The following is a 19,051-nucleotide window of genomic DNA, read 5'->3' on the forward strand; positions in this document are numbered from 1 at the left end:
CCCACCCCCCCTTCCTACCCTCCCTCCCCTCCTCCCCTCCCTCTCTCCCTCTCTCCCTCTCTCCCTCCTTCCCTCCTTCCCCTTTCCTTTTTTTTTTCTGGACAAGGTCTTGCTCTGCCCCCAGGCTGGAGTGCAGTGGTGCCATCACAGCTCACGGCAGCCTCAGCTTCCTGGGCTCAAGTGATCCTCCCACCACAGCCTCCCAAAGCATTGGCATTACAGACAACAGCCACTGTGTCCAGCTGGCTCTATTTCTTTTATTTATTTATTTATTTATTTATTTATTTATTTTTTATTTCTTTTAAAAGTTCTTGCTGTTTGGGACATTTTCCTCTTTTGAAATGTTCATTCATTGTTTTTGTTTTCTCTCATAGTTTTCACAAATGTTTTATCTTTGAAGTTAGATATTCTCTCTCTTGTGGGGGGTATGTGTGTGTACTTTTTATCATTGTTGCCTTTTGGTATTTTAAGAACTCATTCAGGCCAGGTGTGGTGGGTCATACCTGTAATCGCAGCACTTTGGGAGGCTGAGGTGGGAGGATTGCTCTAGCCCAGGATTTTGAGACCAGCTTGGGCAACATAGGGAGACTCCATCACTACAAAAAATAAAAAAATTAGCTGTGTATGGTGGTGCTTGCCTGTAGTTCTAGCTATTTGGTAGGCTGAGGTGGGAGGATTCCTTGAGCCCAGGAGGTTGAGGCTGCAGTAAGCTATGATTGTGTCACTGCACTGCAGCCCGGGCAACAGAGTGAGACCCTGTCTCAAAAGAAAAAACGAAAACTCAAAAAACCATTTAGCTAGCCAGACGTAGTGGCTCACAACACACCTGTAATCCCACACTTTGGGAGGCCAAGGTGGGTGGATCACCTGAGGTCAGGAGTTCGAAACCAGTCTGGCCAACATGGTGAAATCCCGTCTCTACTAAAAATGCAAAAAATTTAGCCAGGCGTGGTAGCATGCGCCTGTAATCCCAGCTACTCAGGAGGCTGAGGCAGGGGAATTGCTTGAACCAGGGAGGTGGAGATTACAGTGAGCCGAGATTGTGCCACTGCACTTCAGACAGAGCCTAATTAATTTTAACAGTAGCTGTCCTACTATTTAATGTTCTTTTCAAAATGATTGTTTTTGACATTTTTGGTATTTATTTGTGATAACATCTTTTGTTCTCACATCACCCTTTTTTTGGCTACCTGCTCGTTTTTTCAATGTGGTGTTGAAAGGAATTGTACTGGAAAGACTTTGAAAACTGATTGTAGACTAGACTCTCTCAAGTTCTTTCCTCTGTACGTCTCTTCTCATCTCCTTTCTTTCCGCACCGCCCATCTGTGCAGCGTGGCCTTTATCCAGGACTGGGTCCCCAGCCCTCTTCTCCAGCAACCCCTTGCCCTTGCTGGCTGGATCTAGTCTCATGGTTTTAAATACTGTTTGTCTCTGTCCTCATTTCCAAGTTTTTACCCCTAGCTGGGCATTGTCCCTGAATTCCAGGCTTGTGTATCCCCTGTGTTTTGATGTCTAATAGATAACACAAACGCAGTGTACCCCACACGGAGCTTCCGGTAGCCCCTCCACACTGGCTGTGCTGCGGGCTTGCCCATCCCAGTCGATAGCACCTGCATCCTCGTGTCCTGAGATCAAGGCCTGGGACGTATCCTGATGCCCCGCTTTCTCTTCCAGTCTCTCGGAGAGTCCTGGGGTTTCCGCCTTGAAAATCTACCTGGAACGGGGCTCTCCCTCTGTAGCCCAGACTCCTAGAGGAATGCTCAGTGCTTGGTAAATGCCTTTTTTTTTTTTTTTTTTTTCTGAGAAGGAGTCTCGCTCTGTCGCCCAGGCTGGAGTACAGTGTTGCAGTCTCGGCTCACTGCATCCTCTGTCTCCTGGGTTCAAGCAGTTTTATTCCTCACCCTCCCGAGTAGCTGGGATTACAGGCGCACACCACCACGCCCGGCTGATTTTTGTATTTTCAGTAGAGATGGGGTTTCATCATGTTGGCCAGGCTGTTCTTGAACTCCTGACCTCGTGATCCGCCTGCCTCGGCCTCCCAGAGTGCTTGGATTACAGGCATGAGCCACAGCGCCCAGCCTGGTAAATGCTTTTTGAGTGAATGCACTTTGTCTCAGTGGTCTTTGAAAGTTTAACTTTGCCCTGATCTTTTAAAGTGTTCACTCTCTGAATTTTACATCTGATGCCTTTTTTGTGTGCAGATTCAGAAGTGAAAGTCCAGCTTTCCTTGTTGGATGATGCTTTGGTGTCATCGGTACCTGCCTGGCTCTGTTTGCCCCCCGTCTCTCTTGCAGGTCATGCTGGGCCTTGGTGCTTCAGCCACCCCAGCCCAGGATGGATGCTGTAGCCTGGTGCCCTGGGGGATCTGCTGCACCTAGCTTCCTTGTTTATTCAGGGGCTTCTGACTTCCTTGGTCCCCTCAGCAGTGGGGGTGCCAGGAGGTACGGGGGCTGCTCTGGGTCCTCAGTGCATCCAGGAGGGCAGGCGTTTCCCTGGAGCTCACATTTGGCTAAAGTGTTTGGCTGACTGGGCTCGTTCTCCTGTTCAGACTAAGCTCTGCTTCTGCGTGACGCGCAGAAACCCTGAAGGCTGTATGAGTTTGGTCTGGTGCCCTCTTGAATTTCCAAGGGTTACTCGGACATTTGCCTGGTTGCTTCAGCAGCAAGCTGAGCGAGGCAAGAAGTCTCTCTGTTCCTTAGTGACGAGTCTGTCCTCACACTGTCCTCACACTGTCCTCACACTGTCCTCACACTGTCCTCACACTGTCCTCATACTGTCCTCACACTGCCGTAAAGAAACACCCGAGGCTGGGGAATTTATAGAGAAAAGAGGTTTAACTTAGGGGACGAGTCTGTCCTCATACTGTCCTCACAGTATCCTCACACTGTCCTCATACTGTCCTCACACTGCCGTAAAGAAACACCCGAGGCTGGGGAATTTATAGAGAAAAGAGGTTTAACTGGCTCACAGTTGTGCGGGCGTACAGGAAGCGTGGCTGTGGAGGCCACAGGAGACTTACAATCCTAGGGGAAGGTGAAGGGAAGCGGTCATGTCTTACAGGGCCGGAGCAGGAGGAAGGGAGAGAGTGGGGAGGTGCCACGTACTTTTAAACAACCAGATCTTGTGAGAACTCACTCAGTATCACAAGAACAACACCGGGGGAAATTCACCCCCATGATCCAGTCACCTCCCACCAGGTCTCACCTTCAGCACTGGGGACTGCATTTCAGCGTGAGATTTGGGTGGGGGCGCAGATCCAAACTTAGATTGCCATGTTCATCTCCTTCTTCATTTTAAATTTGATACTAGAACTCTTCATTCTTGAATTGGAGACATGTGTTTTAGTTGAAGAATATTTTTAAATACATATTAATAAGCATAAAATGTGCAATACCGTCCATAGCAAGATGTTAAAAGAACTTTTTGATGTGCTAACATTTGGGAGTATTAAAAATATGTTTTACTTCTTGTAGTAAGTAAAGTAAGAAGTGAAGAGAAAGATGAAGACTCTGAAAGAGGAGATGAAGATAGAGAAAGAAGATACCGAGAAAGAAAGGTATACGAAGCAAGGCCTGGGGAAAGGTTTTCCAAATGTTGCCGAGTAAAGGATATTTTAAACGTTATTGTTAGAAGCATTTTTAGAAAATGTCCTAAGCCAGGATTTCAGGCCTGGAAAAGGCCTTCAGCACTGTGTGTAGTCAGTTTCTTTCTCCCCATGGTCGAATGTGTTTTTCTGATTCCAAAGGTAATTTGTGATTATTTTAGAAAATTTAGAAGATATAGGCCAGGTGCAGTGGCTCACGCCTGTAATCCCAGCACTTTGGGAGGCCGAGGCAGGCAGATCACAAGGTCAAGAGATTGAGATCATTCTGGCTAACACAGTGAAACCCCATCTCTACTAAAAATACAAAAAAAATGGCCGGGCGCGGTGGCTCAAGCCTGTAATCCCAGCACTTTGGGAGGCCGAGGTGGGTGGATCACGAGGTCAGGAGATCGAGACTATCCTGGCTAACACGGTGAAACCCCGTCTCTACTAAAAATACAAAAAATTAGCCGGGCGTGGTAGCGGGCGCCTGTAGTCCCAGCTACTTGGGAGGCTGAGGCAGGAGAATGGCGTGAACCCGGGAGGCGGAGCTTGTAATGAGCCGAGATTGTGCCACCGCACTCCAGCCTGGGCGACAGAGCGAGACTCCGTCTCAAAAAAAAAAAAAAAAAAATTTAGAAGATACAAATAAGTAATAAGAAAATAAAAACTGTCTAATCCTACGCCACAGGTAAGTGTTGATAGCATTTAGGTATGTATTTTTCCAGGTCTATATATTTGTGTATGTGTAACACTGTTTTCTTTAGTTAGATTTTTACTGTTTCATAAATTGTTTAAACGGAACACATTTTGAGCCTTTTCCTGAGTGATCCTGTCTCTCTCCGTGTTTCAGTGCGTGCGTGGCTTGGTATTTCGCGGTGTGGATGTGTTGGTGCTCTCGAGGCACCTGCGGTTTTGGACACTTAGGTTGTTTCTGTGTGTTTGTGTTTTCTCTTTAAATTATAAAGACATCCAGATGGTATGCTTTTTGGTTTGTTCATAATTATTTCCTTATGATTAATTTCTGGAAATGAACTTGCTAGAAGTAAATGTAAACTTACCCCATTTGCTTTACATAAAAGTTGTAATTATTTATATCATCAGAGCATAATTCCTCCTGTCCTAAGCAGGAGCTGGGCATTATCTTCATTTAAAAGTTTTGCTGTTTTGATTCAGAAGAAAATGGCATTTCTGGGCATTTTTAAAAGCAGGTTTACTGTCTTTTGTTATTTACCACTTGTGTACTTTTGCTTATTCTTTTTCTCTTTTTTATTTTATTTTTATTTTTTAGAGATAGGGTCTTGCTCTGTCACCCAGGTTGGAGTGCAGTGGTGTGATCATAGCTCACTGCAGCCAGGAATTCCTGGGTTCAAGCAGTCTTCCCACCTTAGCCTCCCGAGTAGCTGGGACTACAGGTGTGCACCACCAAGCCCATTTTTAAATTTTTTGTAGAGACTGGGTCTCACTGTGTTGTCCAGGCTGGTCTTGAACTCCTGGAACTCCTGGTCTCAAGTGATCCTCCCACCTCGGCCTCCCACAGTGCTGGGATCACAGGCGTGTGCCACTGCACCTGCTGTTGGCTGATTTTTCACTGGTGCATCTGACTGGTTTGTAAGAGAACTTTAAAGGTTAACTCTCTGCCAGTCATTTACGTTGCTGTTTTTGGCTGGTGTTGAATTGGACCTGGGGGATTTTTATTTTTGTAAGTAAGTTTAAAATCATGAAGTAGCCAGGTCTGTGCTGTTACCAGGTCTGTGCTGTTAGCAGGTCTGTTGTTGATGGAACGCGCTCTCCACAGCAAAGTTACATGAGTTGTCACCTGTGTTTTTTTCTGGGTCTTTAACTTTTTTTAAAAAAAAGGATTTAAATTTGGCCAGGCATGGTGGCTCAAGCCTGTAATCCCAGCACTTTGGGAGGCTGAGGCAGGTGGATCACGAGGTCAGGAGATTGAGACCATCCTGGCTAACACAGTAAAACCCCGTCTCTACTAAAAATACAAACAATTAGCAGGGTGTGGTGGTGTGTGCCTGTAGTCCCAGTTACTTGGGAGGCTGAGGCAGGAGAATCGCTTGAACCCGGGAGGCAGAGGTAGTGGCGAGCTGAGATTGCGCCATTGCACTCCAGCCTGGGCAACAAGAGTGAAACTCCATCTCAAAAAATAAAAAAAAGACGACTTAAATCTTTAATTACACAGAGTTTATTTTGATGAATGGTGTGAATGGTTCTCTAACTTTGAGGTGTTTGGTCAGGGAGGGCATTAGCAAGTTTTCCGTAGGAAGGTCGCCCTGGCAAAGATGAGTCGGGTGCATGGGAGTTGGGGAGAATTGAGGAAGGAGCTGAGTGAGGAGACTGTTGGGTCCACAGGAGACCCCCCAGGGAACTGAGAGATGCGGAGGGTGCCACAGACCTGGAGTCCAGTGGTCCCTGGTGGGGGATGAGCAGAAGAAACTCCATGGGAAGGGACAGGGACGGGCACAATCTGGGGTCTGTTGAACGCGATGTCAGGGCTCCCAGAACTAAGAGTCTAAGCCAGCAGTATTCCGTCGTGGTGACCTGCTCTGCAGCTTGGGATGGAGATGACCGCTGGTGCCCTGAGCATCTGCAGTGTTTTCATTGCAGAGATGACTGAACGCTGGTCCCATTTTCAAGACTCTGTCTGCGTGGGACTAATTAGGAGAGAAAGAGTGATATGATGTGTCCATGTGAGAGATGTGGCAGCCTTGTGCTGTCGTACTCACCGGAGAGGGCATCTCTCAGAGAAGTCAGAGCTTGCGCAGGAGGGACCCCAGGGCTGGCGGAGTTTAGGCTGAGGGCCACAAGCATGAGGGATGAGGCTGTGGAGGCCAGGAGGGCCGACTGTGAGTGCCGAGCGCCATGTGGAGAGGCCGGGAGGGCGCCATGGGGAGAGGCCGGGAGGGTGCCATGGGGAGAGACCGGGAGGGCGCCATGGGGAGAGGCTGGGAGGGCGCCATGGGGAGAGGCCGGGAGGGCCGGCTGTGAGTGCCGGGCGCCATGGGGAGAGGCATTGCTTTCTCTGTGGGAGCGAGGTGGCTGGGGTGCAGAGAGTTTACTGTGTGACGTTGGGGTGGCAGCAGTGTCTGACCGTGGACCATGACATGAATAGGGTTTTTCCTTACAGAAGGGTAACAGATTAAGTTTTCAGGAATGTATCTGACAGTGGAATTGAGGAGTGAAGGGGGCAGTGGTAGTTCTATAAGTTTTCCTCCTTTTGTTATAACATTTATAAAGACAGCACAGTTGTCCTTTGGTATCCATGGGGGAAGGGCTCCAAGACCCCCTCAGATACCAAAATCCATGAATACTCAAGTCCCCCGTATAAAATGGTGTAGTGTCTGCATATAACCTACACACATCCTCCTGGATGCTTTAAATCATCTCTAGATTACTTAAAATCCCTAGTGCAATATAAAGGAGATGTAAATAGTTGTTATTGTTTAGGGTGTAATGACAAGGAAAAAGTCTGTATATGTTTAGTATAGACATGATTTTCTTCGAATGTGTTTGATCTGTGGTTGGTTGGATCTGTTGTTGTGGAACCCACGGAGAGGGAGGCCGGCTGCGCTCCTGTTTGACGTGCTCCTGTGTTTCTCAGCTTGTTGTGTTTTACAGCTGCAGTACAGGGACAGCAAGGACAACCCTCTCAAGTACTGGCTTTATAAAGAAGAAGGTGACAGGAGACACAGGAAGCCCAGAGACCCAGATCGAGACAAGAAACACCGAGAAAAAAGCAGCACAAGGGAAAAAAGAGAAAAATATTCCAGAGAGAAAAGTAATTCATTCTCTGAAAAAGAAGGGGAAGAAAGACATAAAGAAAAGCGACACAAAGAAGTCCTTCATTTTGATGATGAGAGGCACCGAACCAGTGTGGATAGAAAAGAGAGATCAGCAAAAGACGAGCACAAGAAAAGAGAATCCAAGGTACCCCTTCCGATGCTTCGTTGCCTTCACAGCTGCCACGAGGTCAGCGCTCTCAGAGGAGGTTTACCGGGTCGTGTCGCCAGACAAAGTTGAGATTTGTGGCCTGGTAGTAGTAATTTAGGAGAAATGCGACTCAGGTCTTGATTATGCGGTTAGTACAGACAGATTACTGATCTCCTAAGAAATGTGATGTCACATATTTTGATTATATTGTGAATGTACTTTTAACAGATATTTGGAAATCTATCATAAAATTTTGAAATCTGGCTGGGTGCAGTGGCTAATGCCTGTAATCCCAGCACTTTGGGAGGCAAAGGTGCGGATCACCTGAGGTCAGGAGTTCGAGACCAGCCTGACCAACATGGTGAAACCCCGTCTCTACTAAAAATAAAAAAATTAGCAGGGCATGGTGGCATGTGCCTGTAATGTCAGCTACTCTGGAGGCTGAGGCAGAAGAATCACTGGAACTCAGGAAGGAGAATCGCTGGAACCCAGGAGACATAGGTTGCAGTGAGCTGAGATCGCACCACTGCACTGCAGCCTGGGTGATGGAGTGAGACTCTGTCTCTCAAAAAAAAAAAAACAAAAAAAATTTGAAATTTAACATTGAAAAGGAAGCTGGTAGGTTTTAAAGTGGAAATTAAGTAAATAATTAGCAAACGTTTCAACCAGAATTGGTATAAGTTTGCAAAAAAAGCAAAACAAGGCAGAACAAAAATGTAAAAGCATTGATTGCAGAGGATCTAATTTCCCTCCCAGGTCTGTGGTTTCATCCCTGTACTTAGGATTTTCCTAGAGGTGTTTTAGCACCTTTTGTTCTCAGAGTGCTTTTTGCTGCTCTGTTTTTACAGAATCTGAAGCTAATATGATTTTATTTACTTGTTTCTTGGTGATGCTTCCTTTAAGATGGAAGCGAAATCTTTGCAAGGGTCAGATGGTACCTGAGGCTAGGGGAGAGTCACGCCTTCAGGGATGAGACTGGAGGCCTCAGCAGAAGCGCAGGACCTGGATCTCCCAACCTGAATTGACACAGCTGAGGAAATGCATGTAGAGCTGGTGGCCACTGCAGTGTTTGCTGTAAAACGCAAAAGCCGGTGGGTTAGAACTGGGAGCCCTTAGGACAAGAAGCAGTCGTGTTATGAGCAGAAGCCATCTGGCTCCCGGCCATCTCAGCCACTCTTGCGCTGTCCTGTGTGGGGTCTGAGTCCTTTAACCTCCCTTGCCTTTGCCCTGAGGGCCTTTCCTCACTGAGACCCCACTGTCTCCCGCAGCCCACGCCCTCCGTGTGTATCAGGGCGTTGGCCATGTTTCTTAGCAGGTTTGAAGCAGTGCCGGTTCTGCTACCCACATCTGCGATGTGGAAAGCCCGTGGACTCCCTCATCAGCCACACTGAAGGTTAGATGAGAAGCAGCTCCTTGAGGACAGATATTAATTTTTTTTGGTTTTTATTTATTTATTTATTTATATTTATTTATTTATTTATTTTGAGATGGAGTCTCGCTCTGTCGCCCAGGCTGGAGTGCAGTGGTGCGATCTCAGCTCATGGCAAGTTCTGCCTTCTGGGTTCACGCCATTCTCCTGCCTCAGCCTCCTGAGTAGCTGGGACTACAGGCGCCTGCCACCATGTCCAGCTAATTTTTTGTATTTTTAGTAGAGACAGAGTTTCACTGTGTTAGCCAGGATGGTCTCGATCTCCTGACCTCGTGATCCGCCCGCCTCGGCCTCCCAAAGTGCTGGGATTACAGGTGTGAGCCACCGCGCCTGACCATTTTTTTTGTTTTTAAGTCTCTTTCCTTAGATCAAAACTTCATCATTTTCTCTCAATGTTGTATTATGAACATTTTTAAACATACAGCAAAGTCGACATAATTTTCCAGTGAACACTCACGTACCCACAACTTAGACTTCACCACTCACCTTTTATTGAATTTGGCTATTCTCCATTCCCTAAATCATGTTTAATTACTGGAAGTGACTTAGGTTACATGTGCTTAGTTCCACCCAGAAATGCCTTTCTGGACATAGATTTGGCTTTTATTAAAGGTGGATGAGAAAAATGGTCTATGAAGAACATTATCCTGTACCTTTGTAAAACCACTGCCTTCAAATTAGTCCCAGAAGAAAGATTATTCAGATGACTGACGTTTTCTTTTTAAGACAAGTTGTTCCTATCTGAGTGGCTTGTGTGCTGGGCACGGTTCTAGGTGCTGAGGATACAGCTGTGAACAAAACAAAAATTACTGTTCTTATGGTGCTTATGTTGTGTTGGAGAAGCCATAGGATAAAGAGTTACCAAAAAAAAAAAAGAAATCAAATCTCAGACAGGTGTGGTGGCTTACACCTGGAGTCCTACTACTCAGCAGGTGGGAGGATCTCTTGAGCCCAGGAGTTCAAGACCACCCTGAGAAATAGAGTGAGACCCCCCCATCTCTACCAAAATAAAAATAAAAAATCAGCCAGGCATGGTGGCACACGCCTGTAGTCCCAGCTACTACAGAGGCTGAGGTGAGAGGATCACTTGAGTGGAGGAGGTCAAGGCTGCAGTGAGCTGTGATCGTATCACTGCAGTCCAACCTGGGTAGTAGAGTAAGACCTTGTCTTAAAAGAAAAGAGAGGCCAGGCATGGTGGCTCACACCTGTAATCCCAGCACTTTGGGAGACCAAGACAGGTGGATCACTTGAGGTCAGGAGTTCGAGACCAGCCTGGCCAACATAGCAAAACCCTGTCTCTAGTTAAAAAAAAAAAAAAAAAAAAAAAAAAACTGCAAAAATTAGCCAGGTGTTGTGGCGTGTGCCTGTAATCTCAGCTACTCGGGAAGCTGAGGCAGGAAAATTGCTTGAACCTGGGAGGAAGAGGTTACAGTTTGCTGAGATCGTGCCACTGCACCCCAGACTGAGAGACAGAGTGAGCCTTCATCTCAAAAAAAAAAAAAAAAAAAAGAGGAAAAAATGAACAGATACATGATATAACTTCAGGAACGGTGATCGAGCATTGTATAATTAAAATTTTCCTTTGCGTTGACTTTTAGAAATTCAAAACTTTTGCAGCTTTTGATACTCAAAATTAGTATCAACTCAGATGTTCTTCAGCTGAGTACTCTGTGAACCTGCTGCTTGATGTAATTATCCTGTGGTTACCATAAAATGCAAGGGGCACTGTTAGTAATTGTAACTGGGACTGTTCCTAGGGATAGATGTTCTCTGTGATTGTCTCTCACTTTCTCTATATGATATTTTTTCTTTCTTTCTTTCTTTTTTTTTTTTTTTTTGAGACTGAGTCTCACTGTATTGCCCAGGCCGGAGTGCAGCGGTGTGATCTTGGCTCACTGCAGCCTCCACCTCCCGGGTTCAAGTGATTCTCCTGCCTTAGCCTCCCTAGTAGCTGGGATTACAGGCGTGCGCCTGGCTATTTTTTTTTTTTTGTATTTTTAGTAGAGTTTCGCCATGTTGGCTAGGCTGGCCTCAAACTCCTGACCTCAGGTGATCCGCCTTCTTTGGCCTACCAAAGTGCTGGGATTACAGGCGTGAGCCACGGTGCCCAGCCTCTATATGATTTTTGATCCATGATTTTAATTAGAATTATGTAACTTTTATTGTAAGCTTTCTCCAGTTATCAATTAGAGATACAAAGGGTATGAGTAAGTACAATAAATATACAAAATGTTCTTCTAAGCTTCCTGACCAGTGACTTCTTTAATAGAAGAATACAGTGGCCTCATTATCCTATCTGCCACACCTTTATCCTTTTATTTATTTTTATTTTAAAAATTTTTTTCTTTTTTATTATACTTTAAAGTTCTAGGATACATGTGCACAACGTGCAGGTTTGTTACATATGTATACATGTGCCATGTTGGTGTGCTGCACCCATTAACTCGTCATTTACATTAGGTATATCTCCTAATGCTCTCCCTCCCCCAGCCCCCCACCCCACAACAGGCCCCAGTATGTGATGTTCCCCTTCCTGTGTCCAAGTGTTCTCATTGTTCAATTCCCACCTATGAGTGAGAACATGTGGTGTTTGATTTTCTGTTCTTGTGATAGTTTGCTGAGAATGGTTTCCAGCTGCATCCATGTCCCTACAAAGGACACGAACTCATCCTTTTTTATGGCTGCATAGTATTCCATGGTGTATATGTGCTACATTTTCTTAATCCAGTCTGTCATTGATGGACATTTGGTTTGGTTCCAAGTCTTTGCTATTGTGAATAGTGCTGCAGTAAACATACGTGTGCATGTGTCTTTATAGCAGCATGATTTATAATCCTTTGGGTATATACCCAGTAATGGGATGGCTGGGTCAAATGGTATTTCTAGTTCTCGATCCTTGAGGAATCGCCACACTGTCTTGCACAATGGTTGAACTACTTTACAGTCCCACCAACAGTGTAAAAGTGTTTCTATTTCTCCATAGCCTCTCCAGCACCTGTTGTTTCCTGACTTTTTAATGATTGCCATTCTAGCTGGTGTGCAGTGGTACCTCATTGTGGTTTTGATTTGCATTTCTCTGATGGCTAGTGATGATGAGCATTTTTTCATGTGTCTGTTGGCTGCATAAATGTCTTCTTTTGAGAAGTGTCTGTTCATATCATTTGCCCAGTTTTTGATGGGGTTGTTTGTTTTTTTCTTGTAAATTTGTTTGAGTTCTTTGTAGATTCTGGATATTAGCCCTTTGTCAGATGGGTAGATTGCAGAAATTTTCTCCCATTCTGTAGGTTGCCTGTTCAATCTGATGGTAGTTTCTTTTTCTGTGCAGAAGCTCTTTAGTTTAATTAGATCCCATTTGTCAATTTTGGCTTTTGTTGCCATTGCTTTTGGTGTTTTAGACATGAAGTCCTTGCCCATGCCTGTGTCCTGAATGGTATTGCCTCAGTTTTCTTCTGGGTTTTTATGGTTTTAGGTCTAACATTTAAGTCTCTAATCCATCTTGAATTAATTTTTGTATAATGTGTAAGGAAGGGATCCAGTTTCAGCTTTCTACTTATGGATGGCCAGTTTTCCCAGCACCATTTATTAAATAGGGAATCCTTTCCCCATTTCTTGTTTTGTCAGGTTTGTCAAAGATCAGATGGTTATGAATGTGTGGTATTATTTCTGAGGCCTCTGTTCTGTTCCATTGGTCTATGTCTCTGTTTTGGTACTAGTACCATGCTGTTTAGGTTACTGTAGCTTTGTAGTGTAGTTTGAAGTCAGGTAGCATGATGCCTCCAGCTTTGTTCTTTTGGCTTAGGACTGTCTTGGCAATGCGGGCTCTTTTTTGGTTCCATATGAACTTTAAAGTAGTTTTTTCCAATTCTGTGAAGAAACTCATTGGTAGCTTAATGGGGATGGCATTGAATCTATAAATTACCTTGGTCAGTATGGCCATTTTCACGATATTGATTCTTCCTATCCATGAGCATGGAATGTTCTTCCATTTGTTTGTGTCCTCTTTTATTTCATTGAGCAGTGGTTTGTAGTGTTCCTTGAAGAGGTCCTTCACATCCCTTGTAAGTTGGATTCCTAGGTGTTTTATTCTCTTTGAAGCAATTGGGAATGGGATTTCACTCATGATTTGGCTCTCTGTTTGTCTGTAATTGGTGTATAAGAATGCTAGTGATTTTTGCACATTGATTTTGTATCCTGAGACTTTGCTGAAGTTGCTAATCAGCTTAAGGAGATTTTGGGCTGAGACGATGGGGTTTTCTAAATATACAATCATGTCATCTGCAAACAGGGACAATTTGACTACCTCTTTTCCTAATTGAATACCCTTTATTTTTTTTCTCTTGCCTGATTGCCCTGGCCAGAACTTCCAACACTATATTGAATAGGAGTAGTGAGACAGGGCATCCCTGTCTTGTGCCAGTTTTCAAGGGGAATGCTTCCAGTTTTTGCCCATTCAGTATGATATTGGCTGTGGGTTTGTCATAAATAGCTCTTATTATTTTGAGATATGTTCCATCATTACCGAATTTATTGAGAGTTTTTAGCATGAAGGGCTGTTGAATTTTGTCAAAGGCCTTTTCTGCATCTGTTGAGATAATCATGTGATTTTTGTCTTTGGTTCTATTTATATGCTGGATTAAGTTTGTTGATTTGCATATGTTGAACCAGCCTTGCATCCCAGGGATGAAGCCCACTTGATCATGGTGGATAAGCTTTTTGATGTGCTGCTGGATTCGGTTTGTCAGTATTTTATTGAGGATTTTTGCATTGATGTTCATCAGCAATATTGGTCTAAAATTCTCTTTTTTTGTTGTGTCTCTGCCAGGCTTTGGTATCAGAATGATGTTGGCCTCATAAAATGAGTTAGGGAGGATTCTTTCTTTTTCTATTGGTTGGAATAATTTCAGAAGGAATGGTACCAGCTCCTCCTTGTACCTCTGGTAGAATTCGTCTGTGAATCCGTCTGGTCCTGGACTTTCTTTGGTTGGTAGGCTATTAATTATTGCCTCAATTTCAGAGCCTGTTATTGGTCTACTCAGGTCTTCCTGGTTTAGTCTTGGGAGAGTGTAAGTGTCCAGGAATTTATCCATTTCTTCTAGGTTTTCTAGTTTATTTGCGTAGAGGCGTTGATAGTATTCTCTGATGATAGTTTGCATTTCTGTGGGGTCGGTGGTGATATCCCCTTTATCATTTTTTATTGCATCTATTTGGTTCTTCTCTCTTTCTTCTTTATTAGTCTTGCTAGCGGTCTATCCATTTTGTTGATCTTTTCAAAAAACCAGCTCCTGGATTCACTGATATTTTAAAGAGTTTTTTGTGTCTCTATCTCCTTTAGTTCTGCTCTGATCTTAGTTATTTCTTGCCTTCTGGTAGCTTTTGAATGTGTTTCCTCTTGCTTCTCTAGTTCTTTTAATTGTAATGTTAGGGTGTCAATTTTAGATCTTTCCTGCTTTCTCTTGTGGGCATTCAGTGCTATAAATTTCCCTCTACACCTTGCTTTAAATGTGTCCCAGAGATTCTGGTATGTTGTATCTTTGTTCTCATTGGTTTCAAAGAACATCTTTATTTCTGCCTTCATTTTGTTGTGTACCCAGTAGTCACTCAGGAGCAGGTTGTTCAGTTTCCATGTAGTTGAGTGGTATTGAGTGAGTTTCTTAATCCTGAGTTCTAGTTTGATTGCACTGTGGTCTGAGAGACAGTTTGTTTTTATTTTCTGTTCTTTTACATTTGCCAAGGAGCGCTTTACTTCCAACTATGTGGTCAATTTTGGAGTAAGTGCGATGTGGTGCTAAGAAGAATGTATATTCTGTTGTTTTGGGGTGGAGGGTTCTGTAGATGTTTATTAGGTCTGCTTGGTGCAGAGTTGAGTTCAATTCCTGGATATCCTTGTTAACTTACTGTCTTGTTGATCTGTCTAATGTTGACAGTGGGGTGTTAATGTCTCCCATTATTATTTTGTGGGAGTCTAAGTCTCTTTGTAAGTCTCTAAGGACTTGCTTTATGAATCTGGGTGCTCCTGTATTGGGTGCATATATATTTAGAATAGTAAGCTCTTCTTGTTGAATTGATCCCTTTACCATTATGTAATGGCCTTCTTTGTCTCTCTTGATTTTTGTTGGTTTAAAGTCTATTTTATCAGAGACTAGGATTGCAACCCCTGCCTTTTTTTGTTTTCCATTTGCTTGGTACATCTTCCTCCATCCCTTTTTTTGAGCCTGTGTGTGTCTCTGCATGTGAGATGGGTCTCCTGAATACAGCACACTGATGAGTCTTTACTATTTATCCAATTTGCCAGTCTGTGTCTTTTAATTGGAGCATTTAGCCCATTTATATTTAAGGTTAATATTGTTATGTGTGAACTTGATCCTGTCATTATGATGTTAGCTCGTTATTTTGCTCGTTAGTTGATGCAGTTTCTTCCTAGCATCGATGGTCTTTACATTTTGGCATGTTTTTGCAGTGGCTGGTACTGGTTGTTCCTTCCCATGTTTAGTGCTTCCTTCAGGAGCTCTTGTAAGGCAGGCCTGGTGGTGACAGAATCTCTCAGCATTTACTTGTCTGTAAAGGATTTTATTTCTCCTTCACTTATGAAACTTAGTTTGGCTGGATATGAAATTCTGGGTTGAAAATTCTTTTCTTTAAGAATGTTGAATATTGGCCCCCACTCCTGGCTTGGAGAGTTTCTGCCAAAAGATCTACTGTTAGTCTGATGGGCGTCCCTTTGTGTGTAACCCGACCTTTCTCTCTGGCTGCCCTTAACATTTTTTCCTTCATTTCAACTTTGGTGAATCTGACAATTATGTGTCTTGGAGTTGCTCTTCTCGAGGAGTATCTTTGTGGTGTTCTCTGTATTTCCTGAATTTGAATGTTGGCCTGCCTTGCTAGGTTGGGGAAGTTCTCCTGGATAATATCCTGCAGAGTGTTTTCCAACTTGTTTCTATTCTCCCTGTCACTTTCAGGTGCACCGGTCAGACGTAGATTTGGTCTTTTCACATAGTCCCATATTTCTTGGAGGGCTTATTCATTTCTTTTTACTCTTTTTTCTCTAAACTTCTCTTCTCGCTTCGTTTCATTCATTTGATCTTCAATCACTGATACCCTTTCTTCCAGTTGATCAAGTCGGTTACGGAAGCTTGTGCATTTATCACGTAGTCCTCGTGTCATGGTTTTCATCTCTATCAGATCGTTTAAGGACTTGTCTGCATTGGTTATTCTAGTAGCCATTCGTCAAATCTTTTTTCAGGGTTTTTAGTTTCTTTGCGATGGGTTTGAACTTCCTCCTTTAGCTCGGAGAATTTTGGTTGTCTGGAGTCTTCTTCTCTCAACTCATCAAAGTCATTCTCTTTCCAGCTTTGTTCTGTTGCTGTCAAGGAGATGCGTTCCTTTGGAGGGGGAGAGGCGCTGTGATTTTTAGAATTTCCAGCTTTTCTGTACTGCTTTTTCCCCGTCTTTGCGGTTTTTATCTACATTTGGGCTTTGATGATAGTGACATACAGATAGGGTTTTGGTGTGGATGTCCTTTCTGTTTGTTATTTTTCCTTCTAACAGTCAGGACCCTCAGCTGCAGGTCTGTTGGAGTTTGCTGGAGGTCCACTCCAGACCCTGTTTGCCTGGGTATCAGCAGCGGAGGCTGCAGAAGAGTGAATATTGCTTTGCTGTCTGATCGTTCCTCTGGAAGCTTCGTCTCAGAGGTGTATCTGGCCGTGTGAGGTGTGAGGTGTCAGTCTGCCCCTAGTGGGGGATGTCTCCCAGTTAGGCTACTCGGGTCAGGGACCCACTTGAGCAGACAGTCTGTCCGTTCTCAGATCTCAAACTCCGTGCTGGGAAAACCACTACTCTTCAAAGCTGTCAGACAGGGACATTTACATCTGCAGAGGTTTCTGCTGCCTTTTGTTTGGCTATGCCCTGTCCCCAGAGGTGGAGTCTACAGAGGCAGGCAGGCCTTCTTGAGCTGTGGTGGGCTCCACCCAGTTCCAGCCTTCTGGCAGCCTTGTTTACTTACTTAAGCCTCAGCAATGGTGGGTGCCCCTCCCCTAGCCTCGCTGCTGCCTTGCAGTTAGATCTCAGACTGCTGTGCTAGCAATGAGGGAGGCTCCATGGGCGTGGGACCCTCCGAGCCAGGCACGGGATATAATCTCCTATTGTGCCCTTTGCTAAGACCCTTGGTAAAGCGCAGTGTTAGGGTGGGAGTGACCCAATTTTCCAGGTGTCGTGTGTCTCGGTTTCCCTTGACTAGGAAAGGGAATTCCCTTCCCCCTTGCGCTTCCCGGGTGAGGCGATGCCTTGCCCTGCTTCAGCTCTCACTCGTTGGGCTGCACCCACTGTCCAACACGCCCCAGTGAGATGAACCCCGTACCTCAGTTGGAAGTGCAGAAATCACCCGTCTTCCATGTTGCTCACACTGGGAGCTGGAGGCTGGAGCTGTTCCTATTCGGCCATCTTGGCGCAGATCCCCTCACCTTTATCCTTTTAAAAAGCAATTTTTTTTTTGAGATGGAGTCTCGCTCTGTTGTCCAGGCTGGAGTGCAGTGGTGTGATCTCCGCTCACTGCAAGCTCCACCTCCGGGGTTCACGCCAGTCTCCTGCCTCAGCCTCCTGAGTAGCTGGGACTACAGGCGCCCACCACTACTTTTGTATTTTTAGTAGAGACGGGGTTTCACTGTGTTAGCCAGGATGGTCTCCATCTCCTGACCTCGTGATCCTCCCACCTTGGCCTCCCAAAGTTCTGGGATTACAGGCGTGAGCCACCATGCCCGGCAAAAGCAATTTTTTTAGAGATGGGTTCTAGCTGTGTTGCCTAGGCTGATCTTGAACTCCTGGCCTCAAGCTACTTCAGCCTGCCGAACGGATGGGATTAGGATGTGAACCACCATGCCTGCCATACTTTTATCCTTTTCAAGATTGGATCATCTCCTTTCTGCTCCTGAAAGTAGTGGATTCAAGTGATCGCTTGTAAATACCTTTTTCAGCCCAGGACTCTCCTGTCCAGAGTGTTAGTCCTGAGGGACTGTGTGATGAGGCCACAGGATTTTGACGACAACGTGCTGAGCTTTTTCTCAGCTCTGCCATTTGCAGGCCATCTGGGTGAGCAGCGTTACCTGCCTCCCTGTGTGGTAGGTGCTGAGATAATCACAGCATGCTTCTCCTGGCCCCATGTGCAGCCTGACTGGCTGCCATCACCACAGCCAGGGCCCCCCAGTGCTATGCGCTGCTTGCCCACACCCAGGTCTGACTCTTACCATTAACTTGATGACTTTTTTTTCTCTTCCCTTTTTATGTCTAGTCAGTAAATCATAATTTTTCCTACCCAGCACTAGTGATTTTATTTTTTTCCCATTCCAATTCATTTTACGGACCACAACACATTGTTCTGTTAAACATAACACTTTTTTCTGATTAATTTTGTAAAGTTTTTGTTTTTGTTTTTGAGATGATGTCTCGCTCTGTTGCCCAGGCTGGAGTGCAGTGGCGTGATCTCAGCTTACTGCAACCTCCACCTCCTGGGTTCAAGTAATTATCCTGCCTCAGCCTCCTGAGTAGCTGGGACTACAGGTGTGTACCACCACGCCCAGCTAATTTTGTATTTTTAGTAGAGACGGGATTTCTCCGTGTTGGTTAGGTTGGTCTCTAACTCCCAACCTCAGGTGATCCACGCACCTTGGCCTCCCAAAGCGCTGGGATCACAGGCATGAGCCACTGCGCCTGGCATAATCACCCTTTTATATATACTTTTATCCATTTTCTTTACATTTAATTATCTAATTTACTAAAAATAGCTGGCAAAAATAGTTATTTAAAAGATACTTGTGGTGTAGATGCTATTGTTAAATTTTCAATCCATTCTTGTTTTATGGGGTTTACTAATTATGCTTACTTCATTCCCATATGTTAATAAATGGTTATGGGATTATTCTTTTGTTTGCTAGAACGGTGAACACAGAAATCGAGGTGCAAGCTCAAAGAGAGATGCGACCAGCAGCCAGTAAGGATCGCGCGCCCTGTGGTCGACCTTGACATGTGCCGCTCTCGTGGAATGCTTCAGGGAATTTTCTTACTGGCTCCAGTGGTGGCCAGTCTGTGGGAATCAGTTATACTTCATT

At 44.7% G+C, this 19,051-nt stretch overlaps 1 protein-coding gene across 3 annotated transcripts in view; it reads left to right on the forward strand.

The window, feature by feature from the left end:
- WDR60 (WD repeat domain 60) overlaps positions 1-19,051 on the forward strand; it is a 99,627-nt gene that overhangs the window by 16,269 nt on the left and 64,307 nt on the right. For 2 of the 3 annotated variants that reach the window (XM_025381016.1, XM_025381018.1), the window contains exons 4-6: positions 3,474-3,556; positions 7,214-7,522; positions 18,878-18,933. In XM_025381016.1, the coding sequence (XP_025236801.1) occupies positions 3,474-3,556; positions 7,214-7,522; positions 18,878-18,933 (448 nt within the window). The remainder of the gene's footprint in view (positions 1-3,473; positions 3,557-7,213; positions 7,523-18,877; positions 18,934-19,051) is intronic. The other variant, XM_025381017.1, reaches the window with a different exon arrangement.

Source organism: Theropithecus gelada, chromosome 3 (assembly GCF_003255815.1).
Source record: "Theropithecus gelada isolate Dixy chromosome 3, Tgel_1.0, whole genome shotgun sequence".
Classification (NCBI taxonomy): domain Eukaryota; kingdom Metazoa; phylum Chordata; class Mammalia; order Primates; family Cercopithecidae; genus Theropithecus; species Theropithecus gelada.